Source organism: Orbicella faveolata, unplaced genomic scaffold, assembly GCF_042242905.1.
Source record: "Orbicella faveolata isolate gen_17 unplaced genomic scaffold, um_ofav_v1 contig_36, whole genome shotgun sequence".
Taxonomy (NCBI): domain Eukaryota; kingdom Metazoa; phylum Cnidaria; class Anthozoa; order Scleractinia; family Merulinidae; genus Orbicella; species Orbicella faveolata.
In genome coordinates this window covers 13,472,933-13,489,445 of record NW_028301565.1, presented here as the reverse complement: position 1 = coordinate 13,489,445, position 16,513 = coordinate 13,472,933, and the positions used below count along the sequence as shown (strand labels likewise).

The window sequence follows — 16,513 nt, the reverse complement described above, 5'->3', positions numbered from 1 at the left end:
ATTGTTAAGGAAAACACGACAGGCAAGGTTATTGGGAAAAAAATGAAACACTTAAAATGGAAGATGAATAAATGCAAGTTGATAATAAAGTGCTCGCAAACTTAGTGTCTCAAATACAAATCCTGAAGCATGAATCAGTGGTCGAGACAAACGTTAGCAACCTAGTCACAGACTAGTGACAAAAAGTAAATGTCTCAGATTTATGTAATCCCAGAACTTGTGAGCTGTAATGAGGTATGGGAGTTGAAGTCACTGTTCCAAAAGCAGACTGGTCTGTTTTTGGCTGGTAAAATAGCCAGTGGGCTTGTGTGTTGAAAAGATAGCTTCAAACCCTGTATGAACTTAACATTGAAGCAGTAACACAACTCCTCCTACATTGGAAGCTGGTCCGTTACAGGTTACATGCCAGATTGAAACAACATTTCACCGGTTTGCGGAAACACTGCGAAGCTCGTCTCTTCGGTGGCAAGTCTCTTCGGCGGCAAACCTCTTCGTTGGCAGGCTATTTTCGAATAAACTAAGGTGTTCAGTGAGTGAAGGCTTGCGTAAAAGCTGCGTTAAATTTTCTAGTCTTGTTTAGATGTAAAGGATATTTAAACTGAGCGAAGGAGAAATCACTCGCCAGCACGGCTTGCATTCCTTCTTGGCCGCTGATTCCAACACCTATATGAGCAGCTGAAAGGACAAAAACCAAGTACCAAATGTGACAAACGTGGGAAATTCGAACAGAGTCCAAATTGATGTCCGTAATAGTCCCCGTGAACTCACGGTTTTTTTTCATACTCTGCTCAACTGTCACGAGCACTAATCCAAGACGGCCATACCTTTAATCATGCTGACGTCATTTGCTCCATCTCCGATGGCTAGTGTCACAGCCTGCAGATTGTTTTTTACCAGCTGCACCACCAGCGCCTAAAGTTTCAAAGAATACATAAGTTGCACTCTTCCCTATAAAATTCTCTAGCAAAACAGAGTTAGCGGAAATGAGGAAACAAATGAGTGCAGTGAAAGGGAATCGAGCCGCTTTCCAACATGACAACGATGCACGTGTCTGAGTTGTCTTGGGGAGAACGCCTTGAGACAGGCTAACCAGGAAAAACTATCTAAGAAATTTAAACTGACAGGTAAAATGGTTTAAGAATGTACCTTTTGTAGAGGGGTGACTCTGCAACATATTACCGCCTTACAAAGACACGCTAACGACAGGAATTCTTTCTCTAAACTTTCGTGAAGTGCAAATGCCTGAAATTGAGAAAAGTAAATAAAATATAAATGACTGCATCGCACTTAAAACAACCACCCGAAGTACATGCAAAAACTGAAGGCCAAAAAAATAAAATGAGAGAGAGAAAGTTTCACTTACTAAACTTTTTCCAGGAATAACAAGTCCAAACGTTTCTTCTTCCTTTTCTTTCTGAGAGCACAAAAATACAAATTAAAAAATAAATGTATATTTCTCAGTTATCAGTGACTCCAACGAAATGAATCACCTTAATAAGCACGAGTCACTGATTACAGGAATTAGCAGGAATTGCGAGCGAAAATGTTCGATGGATTATAGCTGGCGATATCTACACGAAACGTGCACGCACTCGTTGTTATCACCTGTGTAGAGGTTGGTATCTCCCCCGCAGGAGTATCCTTGTAAGATTTGTACGATAACACTTCGACGTCGACATCCCTGAGGCTGTTTTCTTTCTGTGCTTTCGTTGTTGAAGCTCCGCCCAAAATCTTGTACTTGTATTCAGCTATAGCCTGCTGAACGGATTCTAGAGTTTCTCCATTGATGATAAACACTTCCGTCATGCCATCGGTCAGCAGATGACACGAGTAGCCAATGTTGATGGCTGTCTCTGTAAGGAATAGAAAACCGCAAGAAGATAACCAAAGAATAGATAAACAATACCAACGGAGTAAGTCTTCACGAGCCTTTAAGTCTACAACTGCGGGCGTTTAACTCTGCCAGATTCTGTTACTCTCCCTGGATGGGATGCTGTAGCGCTCAGCAGGCTATCCGCCGGCCGCCCTCCCCCCACCCCGCCCCTCCCCGTACTCATTTAAACTAGCGAGCGGCAACGATGACGCGGCTATGCCTTGCACAAAAAAAGTACAAACTTACATTGAACTCTTTATCTAACATTTATCATTACAGATAAGGTTTCGTATCGGTGCAGTTCTACAAACTTTCATCCATAATTATGTTTCCTACAATCAGGTAAGGTTTGTTGCATATTAAAAAGAAATGACACAGACACGGAAAGCTTCCTTTTCCCTGTCATGGAATATGAAGGAGACAGGAAAAGAGATCACACTGACCTACTTTGTCTCCAGTCAAAACCCAGATTTTGATGTCCGCCTGTAGACAAAAGGGAACGAAACACCATTAGTCGAGCTTGCATTTTTGGTGACGATACGCAACAAACCGGCGTAAAATAACATAGATTACCAGATCAAGCTAGTGAAACACTAGAGGTAACAAAAAAAAAAACAAACAGAAAGAAGGATGGTTACTATCAAGAGGAAGGTTGACTTTGACTTCCACCGATGTTCTTACAGTGAGGACATTCAAGTCAGGAACACTTCACGTTTGTTTTGCACATTTTTTTAAGTGACCATAGAACGAAGGCTTTTCACATTAACAAGAGTATTTCGTGTTTTTACACTATAAAAATGCAAATCTTGTACATTATATGTAGAGCCTCCATTCTATAGTCACCATAAAAAAAATGTGCAAAAGAATTTCAAGTGTTCATAGTTCGAGTGTACTTACTGTAAAAAGATAAAGATGAAATGTTGGAGTATGGAACAAAGAAAAAATTCTGAGTCCCCGACAGGATTCGAGTCCATGACCTCCCAGATACCGGTTGAGCGCTCTAAGCACTGAGCCTGGACTAAATTTTTTTTTAAAGAAACCCTGCAATCCGTGACACATAACGCAGTCGCTGCTAAGATAAGTTTCTGAGAACTCATGCGGACATACTGACCTCTGCTAATGTAGCAATCGTATCAGGCACGTCATCCTGTAGCTTGTCCTCTATCGCCGTTGCACCAATCAGAATTAAGTTCTGCTCAATATCCTGATAAGCCTGGCACGCAAAAAAAAAAATGAAATTCCTGTGAGTCAATCTTCTCCTTTCATACAGAACAAAGGAATCTTTCGTAAGAAAAAGGATTGCTGGTAAATGCACACACAAAAAAAGACGTGAGTTGTCCACCCATTTTGATTAGGTCAACTGTACAGTGCGACTCTGTTCCTTGCTTGCACAACTCGGATATAAGCAACTAAACGCCTTGAATACGCTACTTTGACATCACTTTAAATTTTTACATCCAAAAATAAATTCACCTCTTGAACTAGCTCGTCTCTATTGTCCATGGCCAAACTGGAAAAAACAAAACAAACAAACAAACAAAAAAACGAAAACAAAAAACAGGTTACAACAAATGACTCCACGTACAAGTAGTTTTAGCTTTTAGTTCTTCATCGGAGGAGAAAGTCAAACATTACTCTTACCTCGCCTCTTTGTATTTAGTTTCCCATTCCTTGTACGCGTCCAGAGGTATGTCTTTGTAAGCTGCTACCAAGGTGCGTAAACCTTCGGCTGCAAAAACCTAAGATACAAATTGTTGGCAGTGAGGGCAAAACCTACATACGACTGCATGAAAATGAAAACGAATAGGCCATTTCTGTGTTGCCTTTTGCCTATGTATCAAAATGAATTTTCGCGCGAAACTTAATATGGAAACGTGTTTCACCCACCCCCTTCAGATTCATTTTCATGCAAATCAAGCTCATTTTCATATGAAAGTTTTTGCACAAGGACTCGTTTTGAAACAGAGGCACAAGCTAACTCGAAAATGGCCTATTACAGTGGCACTCCGATGTAGGGGTTGAAAACTTACGTTCAAATGCTGCATCGTTTTCGTCATGAGCGGTTTACAAGAATGATCGAGAAGTTCGTAAACGATAGTATCTGCAAGACGAAGTTATAACATAACAATCACGTCATAACAATCACGTCATAACAATCACGTCATAACAATCACGTCATAACAACACGTCATAACAATCACGTCATAACAACACGTCATAACAATCACGTCATAACAATCACGTCATAACAATCACGTTCGGTCAAATAACAGGTCAAAGTTTCAACAAGAAGTGCATGTATAATTAAGTCATATTGTTTTCGCCGATTCTGATTGGGACATCCACCCACTCATATCCTGCTCCCTCTTCTAAAGAAATTATCATCTGTTGCTAGAAATAAACCAATTTCGATATATTAAACTTCAGCCTAACACAATAGACCTCAGCACGAGGCTCTGGGGAATAAACTCACAAACTCTGCAGTTATTCCCCAGCCTCGTACTGAGGTCTATTGTTTTACGCTGAATTTTAATACATCGAAATTGGTCTTTTGAGAACTGAAAGAGCGTTGTTTAATTTTCATTTGAAGTTTGTAAAAACAAAACAAAACAAAACAAAAAATCCCAGAAGACAACCAAAAGTTCATTCGCCAATATTCAGTGCAGTGTTTAAACTATCCCTGAACAAAAACAAACACAAAACTTTGAAGTGTACATTCGAGGTTAAAAATGTCAAAAGTATAAAGGAAGAGGGTTAATGCCGTCCTTGAAAGGAACAAGAAACAAAATATCACTCAAGCTATCGCCAGAAAAAAAAAAAACAGAGGACTAACCAGCGCCTTTGCAGTACAACTTTATTTGGTCACCTTGCCGGACAATAACCTAAAAACAATACGAAAACCAAACGTGGTATTTCTCTTTAGTGTAGACCTTTGCGACCAAATGTGAACCAAACTACAAAAGTTTTTTTTTCCTCCGTAATCGTTGTTTAACAATCACCTTTTTAAAATGACTGGAATTACACTCAGGTAGGTAAAGGTAAAGTCTGCATACGAGCCAAGTGGCCCATCAGGCCGGAGCTTATCCCGGTTTCTGTAGCATGAAGCGACCAGGAGTATTTCTACTCCCCCCTGGATGGGATGCTAGTCCATCGCAGGGTTACCCCCAGCATTAAGTTCGCCGGTACCCATTTATACACCTGGGTGGAGAGAGGCACTGTGAGAGTAGAGTGTCTTGCCCAAGAACACAACACAATGTCCCCGGCCAGGGCTCGAACCCGGACCGCTCGATCAGGAGACGAGCGTACTAACCATGAGGCCACCGCGCCTCCCACACTCAGGTAACCAAGCTTTTATTGCACCGAGAAAACCTACGAGTTTCAGTGCTCAGGATGATGACATCTCGGGAAAAAAATTTCGTTCAGGGGTGTGTAGGGTTACACTTGGACAAACTAAACTCATTTGCATTTGGCGTTATGTGTTATAATCCACTGGCGATTTTTCTATTTCGCGCTTCGCGTCAAAACACCAAATGGAAATTAGTTTAACACCCAAGTTCAATAAAAGCTTGTTTACTCAAGTGTTGTTCAAGCTTTATTTAATTCTCCTCCGGGGAGAGGGGAGGGGGTACTCCCAGAAACATTAGGTGGGGGTGTGCGGCCCACTTCCCAAAATCTTTACCCTATTTATGACCAAAATCTGCGATTTTCCCTACCCTACCCTATTTATGACCAGACTAAAAATTTGATACCCTATTGATGACCGTTGCAGCTGACACAGTTGACCTAGACATAATTTTTGAAGGGCTATTGTTTATGGTCTTATCGACAATGATGAAAAAGTAACTTCTTCTAAAAAGAAAATCCAATTCAAAGACTAGAGTACAAAAACCATACCCTATTTAACACCAAAATAGCCAAATCGATACCCTATTTATGACCAAAACGGGTGAAAACCATACCCTTTGGGGGCGCACTTACCCATATAGCCCATTTAAGAGAGTATCCCCGGCCCGGGCGTCTCCTACAGCTCATGGACAGATGGTTTTGATTTTAATACTCACCGACATCCGTTTTCGCTCATTGTTGAAATCCAGAATGGCTAATAACTCGTACATCTCCTGAAATAGTGAAATGTGAAATTCACAAGAACGAAACAAATAAATAACTAGTCTAGGACTACCCACAGAGACAACCTCTCTCCAAAGGATGTGACATATAAAGTACAAGCGGTTGACACTTTCTTTCTGTAGCAATCAGCCTCTTCACTTGCAGAGCCGTGGAAGCAACGTGGCCGGGTGGTTAGGACGCCGGACTTGGAATTCGGAGGTCGTGGGTTCAAATCCCGCTCTGGCCATTAAGCTGGAGTTGTTTCTCAGTAGACCCTAGTTCAAATTGAACTCCTCGGTCATGCTTGTAATTAGCCAACTGGTCTGCCACCAGCCGTTGGGATTTTTACGCCTATTATGTTTATTTGAAATATCTCTTTCTTTCAGTCAAAGTGGCACGCCTGAGAACTAGCTAGGTGTAGCTAAGTGCATTGTCCACTATAAACAACATTTGAAGATTTTGCTAGTGTGCAGCCCTTCAAATAAAGTCTGATCTCCATGTGGTACTGTGTATTACAAAGTGGCGGTATCATTTAAGTCCTTGGATGAATCCCTAAAGTGGGTCCATTCAAATAATAGCTATGGAGCAACATGTTCATGTTGTGCTGTTTGTAATTCAGCGGTGAAAGAGTTAACAGAAAATAATGAAGCCAGGAAAGGGTATCCCCTACAACGAGGAATTTCTTCTTGCCATTGTAGTCTCTCGATAATCTCAAGAAACAAATGAGAACAGCGAAAAAACTATTGCTCACTGACCTGTTTCCCTAACACATCAATGGTGATAGTGGTGGGTGAACGTTCCTAAAACAAAATCAAATGTCAAAAATTAGACTTAGGCAGATTACAAGGAAAAAAAACTATTTCCAGATGATAGGGATCATTGTGCAGATATATGATCTCTTGACCAAACTAGACTTGATTCCATAGCATTGCTACACGACATGTAGCAAGATTTAACCTCCGCCATTTTTATGACCTATGAAGCTAAAAGTTCGTTACCACAAAGGTGAATCCAAAGTTCCTTGCAGCCGTGACCAGAGCTGCTTCGTCGGGAGACTGGGCCTGATACTCCAAATTACCTACAAGAACAACATGTCGAGAATACCGGTCAGGAAAATAGAACAAAACCATCAGCCACCTCAGCGTTCGTAATAACAAGGGTTGGGGGAAAGCCAAGGCTACTATATACAAAATTAAATGTAACAAGACCAAAGCAAGAGCACAAGGAAAAAAATAGGTACCCAAAGGGTACATGTGTGGGATACAAACTCACTTGCATTAACGGACACGAGCCAACGACAATAGTGTGGGATACCACAGGTACCCCATAAAAAAAAACTATGTTTCACAAACAAAACTCTTTGTCATGGACGAGGTGAGTTTGTCGGTGCTCTTCCGTCTCTATCTCCCCTAATCGTAGGCATACTACTCTTCTTTTTTTGTCTCCTTATACATCTTTCGTGTTTTTCTACCTTAGTACACGTACACTGCATGTGTATTGCTTTAAGGTTTCTTACAATTAGAAGGAATTTTGTAAAGTGTAAAAACAAAACCAAACACTGAAACAAAAACGACTTTAATAAATCGCGACATTGCCACAAAGCGATATGCCACGAAGTCAGAAGTGGATTATTTGCGAGTTAATTCCACTGTAAAAACAAGCCGTCCAAAGGACTCCTGGACACCCATCTGGCTAGACGCCTGCTTCCCGACACAAATACACAAAAAGACGAAAGTTGTTACCGTTGTTTGACTCAACCATAACTGTATGACAGACGGCTAATAAACGGAACATCTCATGGCAATCCTGCAAAAGAAAACGTCAAAATAATTACTTTGAAAGTACAACATATTTTAGTCAAATAAACACACGTTTCACTGCCTCGACAACCAAGTTCCTCACAAGTTACTCCCTGGAGTTTTAACTGTCTCACAGTCTACCCCTGCCAATTTCAAGGAAGAAGAGGAGGAGTCCCCTCAAAGCACCTCTGACATGACAGAAAACTTAGACAGACAGACAGAAAGACAGACAGACAGACAGATAGACAGACCGACACAGACAGACAAATAGACAGGTGGACAGACAGACAGACAGACAGACAGACAGACAGAGTGCTATGAGGCCGTTAGAAAGAAAAACGCAGACGCAAACCAAACAAAAAAAATTAACAGAGCTAATAGAATTCACTTTCAGGAAAAGATCAACCTCCAGGTTAATGACAAGTTAGGCTTAAAATCGAGCAATTTCTTAAAGCAAAACGCCCTAACATGTACAGAAACACGTCTCTTGTGAAATAAAGACGACACGGGTGACTGATGGTTAAAAGAACCAAACCACCACAACCAGAAGAACAAACAGGGACAGCTAATTTAAGTTAACAGTGCATACCTTATTGCCTACGTCTATTTCATCCATCAAAGTTTTGTCATTGAATTTAAATTTTCCGTCAGCATAAGGATTCTTGGAGAAGTCCACATCTGGTGCCTGAGCAATGATAAACAAGGACATCACAAGCAAGAACTTCACATCATATCGGACATATTGGACTTGTTATAGTTAGTTCATGCACATAATTATGAATTTTCAGGGAAACAAGCGCATGTTCTGGTTAGAATCCCGTCTCCAAGAATGGACCTTTCATATAAAAGAATCCTTTGCAAACTCATGAAAATATGGGACCCCAAACTTGCAAATTTTTACGAAGAAATGTAGGCCAGCGGACAAGCTTTGCAACGGATTCTCAAGACACTTTGCATACTTACTGAATTTAGCATGACAAATCGAGTGACGAGGCTTATTTTAGCTTATTTTTTGTTTGAATGAAAAGATTGGAAAAGCATGACATCGGTAAGAGGTCCATTGACTGAGCCCAAGCTTTTGAAGACGTGGCTACGTAACCCTATATGACATACAGTCAATCCTCTATTAGGCAGCTCTCCGTTAAGCCATCACCCCCTATTCACTTTTCAAATTCCCGAAATTCACTTCATCCATTGACTACATGTATTTGACTTCAATTAAGGGGTTACCTCTATTAAGCGGACACGGTCACCGTTCGGACTTCCCAATTGGCTAAACTTTGGTTACTTCAGTGGTGAATTTAAAAATTAAAAATCACTTCCAAGGTAAGAACATAAGGGATTAAATTAAAATCTGTATTCAATGTTATCTCTTACGCCTTCCTCTCTGATAGATACTGAGCTAACAAGCGTTTCTCCAGGATTCCCTGCACTTTCGCCCTCAATGTGACCTAAAGAAAACCATACCTATAAATTTGAGACTACATACTTTTACAAATAATTCAGGTAAAGTTGCATTAAAACTATTAATTTCCCATGGAAGCCAAGCACTTCATATAACTGTAGCTTTCAACTGATTAAAGCGAAAATAAATTCAGTGACTATTATGAATATCAGTTTATCTATAGTATATTTGTTTAGTAACCGACTCAGTTTAAGATGCAGTTTTGCAGATTTTAAAGCAAACACTCTTCAGTAATGTTCATGAATTACATTATAAGAGAATTAGAAAAAGTATTAGAAAGTTATTTCCTGATTTTGGGCAATTACACCTTTTTCAAAACAAGTTTGCTGACAGTCAAGGTGAGGTATCACAGGTTATTTCTTATAAAACTGTTAAAGTTTTAGTTTTATGATTTTAAGCCATGGTGTATTGTTCAACCTCAATTTCTTCTCACAGAGCCCCTGTCACTGGCATTTGTTGGGTAACCTAGCAAAGAACAAAAAAGCAGCCTGCGTAGCCGGAAAAGCCCTTCTTGTTCTGTTCCTGCAGAAAAGACAGACACATAGCTCCAAGGAAGAATCAGGATAATGTCAGAGCAGTTTTGCACCTTGAAAACCAGTTTTGAAAAAGCTGCAAGTGCACAGTGATCAAAGAGACTGATACATACGTTTAGTGGGCATGTGCAGAGGACAGTCAAAGAAGCAGCTATGAAACTGACAAGAGTTGTGCGCCATGTGCTTAGAAGGGTGCAGCCTGACAGAAGAAGGATCGGGAGGCTCGCCTGCCGCAATATTACAGAATCAATCAAGTCAGGTTTAGTACAAGTTGATATTAATTTTATCATTAGCACACAAGACCAGTTGCAGATGCAAAGATGGTTACATTAGAAATTTATCTTTAACTTTATCTCTCACTTACAAATGAAATCTGCAGCTTGCATTTAAAGTAAGATACCATTATTTAGCAGTTCACATGAGTTAATTCTGAAAAGTCACAACAACTTTACAAAGAATAGCCTTCACCAGATGCCCAGATTAATTAAAAGCTTTGCTTATATTAAGATACCGTACAATTTTCAAATAAAGATTTGAAATTACATTTCTATACGAAGGTACTCAAATCAACATGAATGACAGTTTATGGTCAGTAGTCTAGACAGCTCAGATGAGAATGATTGCTGATTAGTTTGAAATTATATTAATTTATTAGGAAAGTAATGACAATCCCAATGACCATGCCAACTTAGTATTCTATGGAAAACAACCCATTTTCATTTTGAAAATAATTTTACAGACAGCAATAATATCAAAAAACTTCATCATGACTGCTAGTCAGAAAATTACACCGTCTACTTGGAAATTCACTCACTTTAAACAAGTACCAACATTATTTTGACTTGAAGTATTATTTTGATAATGTATGCCACACTGCCTAGTGTCTTACGCATTCAAGCTACATACTAACAAAATCACTGAGAGGGAATAAATTGACTTGCACATACCGTAGAGTCTCCCGTTTATTGAACATTTCTTAAAAGTCATCACATTTTGTGTCAGTGTTCCAGTCTGCAAGGGAAAATAAAATCTTCAGTACATTGTACAGGGTACGAAAAAAAACTTGAATTACAGATTGACCATGAGACAAGTAGCTCTCAAATTTTGCTTGCCCTGGACAAGTCTTACATTAGTTTGTTCTTTTAATGATCTAGTTGGGTGACAACTTGCCTGATCCCTTGCCCATCAAGCAAGAGAGAATGAAAAGTTACTTGCCCAGCAGGAAAATCTACTTATCCCAGATGAACAGATGGTCCTTTTTTCAATTCTTTGGTTTAATGGTCCACATTAGCCACTCCTTAACTGGGTGTCATACTACAACTAACTATTGCAACTCACCCTCCCTCCTTACACAGTCAGATGCTCAACATACATGTACAAAGAACTAATTTTTTTTTTCTTGGGCAATTTTTGATTTGTCAATATCAGATATATTAACAGCACCAAAGTTGCAATTCATGTCTTCCCCACAGGGACACAACCTAAATCCTACCTACACAATGATCACCATAGGAGCAACCATTAACAAAATTATGGCCCTGAGGGTTTTTAATATTCAGTACACTTGGACCTCACTAGGAGCACACACTGTTATCAAGAGAAACGTCACCTTATCAGAGAAGATGTATTGAATTTGGCCAAGTTCCTCGCTTAGGGTGGTTGTTCTGAAAAAGAATCCAAGCAGTTAATATAGACTGACAGGGAAGGACATGGAAAAGGAACAAAAACACACTTGGGTGCAATTAATAATAATTAGTATACACCACACAAGTGAATAGTGCTTTTCACACCCTCTGATTGGTTAACTCGGAGGTGATTAGCAAGTACTATTCACCTCTGAGCAGACGGCATGAGAGATTTTAAAATTTCCGACCGCTTGTCACACATGAAATAACATTTTGGTCCACTAATTATTCAGCTTGTGTGGTATATACAAAAACAATTATTCACCTCAGTGTCGGTGAAAGTGATGGATATTTACCTCCACTTCGGTGAATAATTGTTAATTATTCTTCAGAGAACTTTATAGTGTCTTAAAGATGTAAGTTGACAATCACATACCTTGCCACAGCTGGAGTATCCTTCTTTTCATAATACATGTTAACGTCCCAGTTTATCCATAAACTTTGACCAAGACGAATCACTTCAACACTTCAGAAAGATAAAAGTTAATAAAATTAATACTAACCTTTCCCATTGCACAAAATATAAATAAAATTGAAATAAATCTGTCATCCCCTAGCCAGCACTAGTTTCTCTGAAGAGGTAACTGACTCACTCCCCATATCATGATGTATATGACTGTGTGCATGTCGACAATCCACCAAACAATAATTTGATCTTATGTACACAAAGGAACTGAAAGGTCCGTGTCTACAAAATATCCAGACAGTGCTCAAAGGTATCATGGTTAATCTATTTATCACTGGTGAACACTGAGGATAAATTTATCATCTGGCCTTACATGTCTAGTACGGTTGACAATGAAGAGTGAGGCCTATTGTAATTGAAGGCTTTCATGCAAAAAGGGCGTACGAGGCATTTTGGGCCAATTTTTATTTTTTGCAGGATCAAGCTAATTTTTGGCAGACTGACTTGTTTTGACACGAAAAGCATTGTTGCATAATTTTTTTTTGTTGATTTGCGCTTCATTTTCGAGAAATAACATATGCAAAAAACTTTTTCCAAGGGTATCTTTTGGAGGTCTTTTGTTGAGCGAAAAACAAAAGAAACCTTTGTTTTGCTAAACAATGAAGTCACCGAAGCGTGGTATTTGCCGCTAGTTTTATTATTTATATAATTACACATTCCTCTTACTGTTGCTTCATTAGCACAAGTGGATAAGGAGCTGAACGGGCCGTGTCCAAGTTTGTTTTGTCGTAACACCGGTTAGATACAAGGCTGGTTGATTTTTTTTCCGGTCTATTTCTCTACTTCTTTCAAAAATCAAAACATCTATTTAAAAAAAATTGTGCCGTCAAAGCTGCTAAACATAACCGTTTAAGTTCGCACTGCCTCAAAATCCACCTTTGAAGGATTTGCTCCAAAAGATGCCGCTCAGAAAACTGAGCTTTTTTGCATGTTATTTCTTGAAAACGAAGCGCAAATCAGTTACGCAGCGATGCTTTTCATGTCAAAACAAGTCAGTCTGTCAAAAATTAGCTCGATCCTGCAAAAAATAATAATCGGCCCAAAATGCCATGTATGCCCTTTTTGCACAAAAGCCTTCAATTATAGCTTTCTGATCACTGACTAGTTTTAAATTCAAATTACAGTGATACATCTTACTAACTGAGTTTAGTCAATCACTCACTCACTCACTCACTCAATCAATCGATCTATTAATGTCACTACCCAGGATGAGGATGCCCTCAGTGTCTGAGAGGCTCATGTATATAGAGCTTGACAATTAATGAAATTCAAAAGGAACGTAATTTAAGTAAATATTAATTAAAACATAGAATATATTAAAAATTATATTGAAATATGAATATCAGTAAAAAAATTAATACATAAATGCTTTACAAATGCTAGCCGAATTTTCAATCAGTACTCCTTTCATAACTTCCTGAGTCTCTAGTCTGAGATCAGACAGGCCCAATAGACTCTACAGCTTACCTAATGTACAGTGAAATTGGGATAAGTGTATTTAACACCATGATAAATGATGGCCAGTGGACAATACCAATGATCACAACACTGTCTTTGTAGAAATCCTCCCATGGTAGATATATTTGGAAATGCTGAAGCAATAATTTATCATCATTATGAGAAACAAACTCCTTTACTGATTGTTCCTAACATTGGTTTCTGCCAAGCAATTAACTTCTAAAGAAAATGTTGGGCAGTGTTAATAGTTGAAACAAAAATTCTACTACAGTGAATTTGCTTACCTTTATCAACTTCAAGTTGGCATTCAACTAAGTGTCTGGCTTCTTGCATGTAACTGAAATTACTGAACACATATACAACAGTACATCATTTACCTTTCCAATTATTTCCTCCCACACTGTTGTTCCAATGGCAAGAAGAGTACAAATAATACCTAAAATGGCAGCAATCTAACAAAGGAGTAGATCAGATATCTGTTAATTACCAGTAGACATTGCAGTGGCAGATCTAGGGGAGGGGCCCAGGAGGCCCAGCCCCCCTTATTTTGGTTAAAAAAAAATCGCAGAAGGAAGAAAAGCTGGCAGGGCCAGCAAAAAATAACCGCCCTCCCCCCTCCCCCCCCTAGCTGAAGGTCTGAATCCGCTACAGCATTGATATACAGCAAGAAATACTATGCATAAAAAATTACAATAGGCCATTTGTTATCCCACACTTTTTTCTTTCCTGAAAATCAGATAGAAGCAGGTAACTATTTTAACTTTACAAAGTGAGAAAAACAGTAAACAAGTTTGGGTCAGGGAGGGGGTGGCACACAATGTCTCGTCAGATAGCCCGGGGCTTGTGGATTTTCCAGTCAGACTAGTGGATTTTTTCTATCTCTTGCCTGAAGGGCAAGTGAAGTTTCTTGGGAACTTTATGAGGAAATTCAAATTACAGATGTATTGTTAGAGATGATCTTTTCGGGGGGGGGGGGGGGGGGGGGGGCTAGTGAAATATTGATCATCAGGATATATTAAGCACTTCATAGTTAGAGCTTGAACAAAAATTTATTTTCTTTGCACCCTGTAGGATATAATTAATTGTAAAAAATAAAAGTAAGATTATGTACATGTAACCTTTTTTTTAACCCATGGGAGTGTTTATAGCTCAAGGCTATTGGGGCCGAGCAAACAACTATAACAAATAATTCAACTATTTGAAAATAACATGACTGAGAATCACAACTGGCCAGAGGCAAACCAGTTCAATATTACAAGCGTGGCCAAGGATTTGAACTCTGGGCTTATAATAACCGTCAAACAAGTCTGACGTGCTGACCACTCAGCCACGCTGCCTCCTCCATTCATTTAAACCATTGCAGAGTAGCACTCCACAGATTGGTGACGAATGTGAACTTACCCACAAGATAAGATTGTTAGTGAGTTTATCCAGACCTGTCCTCTTGAATTTACTGACCCCTAGATAACAACCAAGCACAGATGGAATCAAACGCACACCTATTAAGTTTCGTTTGTAACTCTCACCTAAAATTACCTCTCACCTACATGTAGTTAGAAATGTTTGACTTGCTACTCAAAAAAGTTTAGAAATTTCATCGCTATACATGTATATATCCATGCCAATGTTGAACCTTTCAGTCAAGACCACAGTGCAGTCACATCCATTGATAAACTGTGTGTGCATGTTAATTTGCACTATAGAAATATTAAATATAATAATAATAATAATAATAATAATAATAATAATAATTATTATTATTATTATTATTACTATTATCATGTAGAAGCTTCCTCTGGAAAATGTGTTGGGAAAGAGATGCAACATGTATTGAGCAGTACATTTGTACATGTAAGAGTGGGAAAATCTTTGAATGCTTCTCATTGTAGGTGTGTTGCAAGAATTAATCTGTCCAAAATAATTCTGTGTTTTCCTTACAGTACAAAAAAGTTCAAGGACGTTACTTTAAAATAAAACCATACCAGTATTCATCATGAGTTTAGTGTCATGACCAGCATATATGACCACACCATACACCCATTTAGTGTTACGCAGCACACAGCCCTGACAGAGAAAAGAAGCTAGTTACTTTCACTGGAATGAATAGAAAACTACATCATCTTGAAGGTATCTTACCCGTAAAATGACATTCTCGTTGTCCAAAGGATACTGTTTGCCTTCATACGTTAACTTTCCCTTGAGCTTGTCCAATCTGTTGTTGGGTGGATCACAACTAATTTCAACTAGAAAAGGAATTGACCAACACAAACTGTTACAATTATTTCACTACATGTGATGTGCAGGGCTCGAAAAAAAAAAGTTGAATTCTAGATTGCCCTTTTGCCCTGGGCAAGTCTTAGTTTACTTTTTCTAAATATATGGTTGAAAGACAACTTGCCCAGGTTATTGCCCATTGAGCAAGTGAGAATGAAAAGTTACTGGTCTGGTGGGAAAATCTTCTTGTCCCAGACAATCGGACTGCACTTTTTGCGAGCCCTGAATTGTGGCTATAACAACTTACTTTATATTTACCTTAAATTACTTGCTTTCTAATAACCAACAAAAATAATAAACCTGCTAGCAAAAGAACACCAGCTTTCAAATGGTAGCACATTCCAAAAGTTCGCTAACAATTATTAAAAGCAATTATAATATTTAATTTGATGACTGCTTAGTAGATGTGCTGTTAGTGTAAAACTTGTGGCAAGCTAAGGGACTTACTTTTAACTTGTGAAAGTTGTTCTTCATCGTCACCAAGCTCTCCAGTTTCAGGAAGAGGTTGACGACATTTTAGGTTGGTTTCCCTGTTGATGATAAAAATGTATGTCACCTCAAAATAATCAGCTTGCCAGAGAAGTTTAAAGCGCCTGGTTAAGTATACATTGTTCTCCAAATGAAGCATTAGGACTGAATTTGGTAACCAGTTATAAATCTATTCCGTTTAACACATTCTTGTACAGCCAAACTGTTACCATCACAATGACCTAGTACGTGTATTTTGTAGACAAATTAAATATACAGTACAAAATATACCATATAAATATACACGTGGTTGACGTTCTTTTTACCCAAAGATGACTTGGTCAAAGACATTCGACCTTTCTTTTAATTTTGAACATTTTAGCCT

The 16,513-nt window shown here is 38.8% G+C and overlaps 1 protein-coding gene across 3 annotated transcripts in view; it reads right to left on the bottom strand.

The window, feature by feature from the left end:
• LOC110064187 (phospholipid-transporting ATPase ID-like) overlaps positions 1-16,513 on the bottom strand; it is a 29,648-nt gene that overhangs the window by 3,942 nt on the left and 9,193 nt on the right. For 2 of the 3 annotated variants that reach the window (XM_089274877.1, XM_089274878.1), the window contains 26 exons: positions 16,108-16,190; positions 15,523-15,629; positions 15,369-15,450; positions 14,788-14,846; positions 13,764-13,838; positions 13,396-13,520; positions 11,839-11,928; positions 11,387-11,441; positions 10,725-10,788; positions 9,157-9,230; positions 8,369-8,464; positions 7,723-7,786; positions 6,979-7,058; positions 6,736-6,780; positions 5,935-5,991; positions 4,707-4,755; positions 3,904-3,974; positions 3,515-3,612; positions 3,347-3,383; positions 2,985-3,086; positions 2,317-2,356; positions 1,606-1,853; positions 1,364-1,414; positions 1,147-1,242; positions 825-912; positions 596-675 (listed from right to left, as the gene is read on the bottom strand). In XM_089274877.1, the coding sequence (XP_089131003.1) occupies positions 596-675; positions 825-912; positions 1,147-1,242; positions 1,364-1,414; positions 1,606-1,853; positions 2,317-2,356; positions 2,985-3,086; positions 3,347-3,383; positions 3,515-3,612; positions 3,904-3,974; positions 4,707-4,755; positions 5,935-5,991; positions 6,736-6,780; positions 6,979-7,058; positions 7,723-7,786; positions 8,369-8,464; positions 9,157-9,230; positions 10,725-10,788; positions 11,387-11,441; positions 11,839-11,928; positions 13,396-13,520; positions 13,764-13,838; positions 14,788-14,846; positions 15,369-15,450; positions 15,523-15,629; positions 16,108-16,190 (2,116 nt within the window). Of the gene's footprint in view, positions 1-595; positions 676-824; positions 913-1,146; positions 1,243-1,363; positions 1,415-1,605; positions 1,854-2,316; positions 2,357-2,984; positions 3,087-3,346; positions 3,384-3,514; positions 3,613-3,903; positions 3,975-4,706; positions 4,756-5,934; positions 5,992-6,735; positions 6,781-6,978; positions 7,059-7,722; positions 7,787-8,368; positions 8,465-9,156; positions 9,231-9,890; positions 10,005-10,724; positions 10,789-11,386; positions 11,442-11,838; positions 11,929-13,395; positions 13,521-13,763; positions 13,839-14,787; positions 14,847-15,368; positions 15,451-15,522; positions 15,630-16,107; positions 16,191-16,513 lie in introns of all 3 variants that reach the window. The other variant, XM_089274879.1, reaches the window with a different exon arrangement.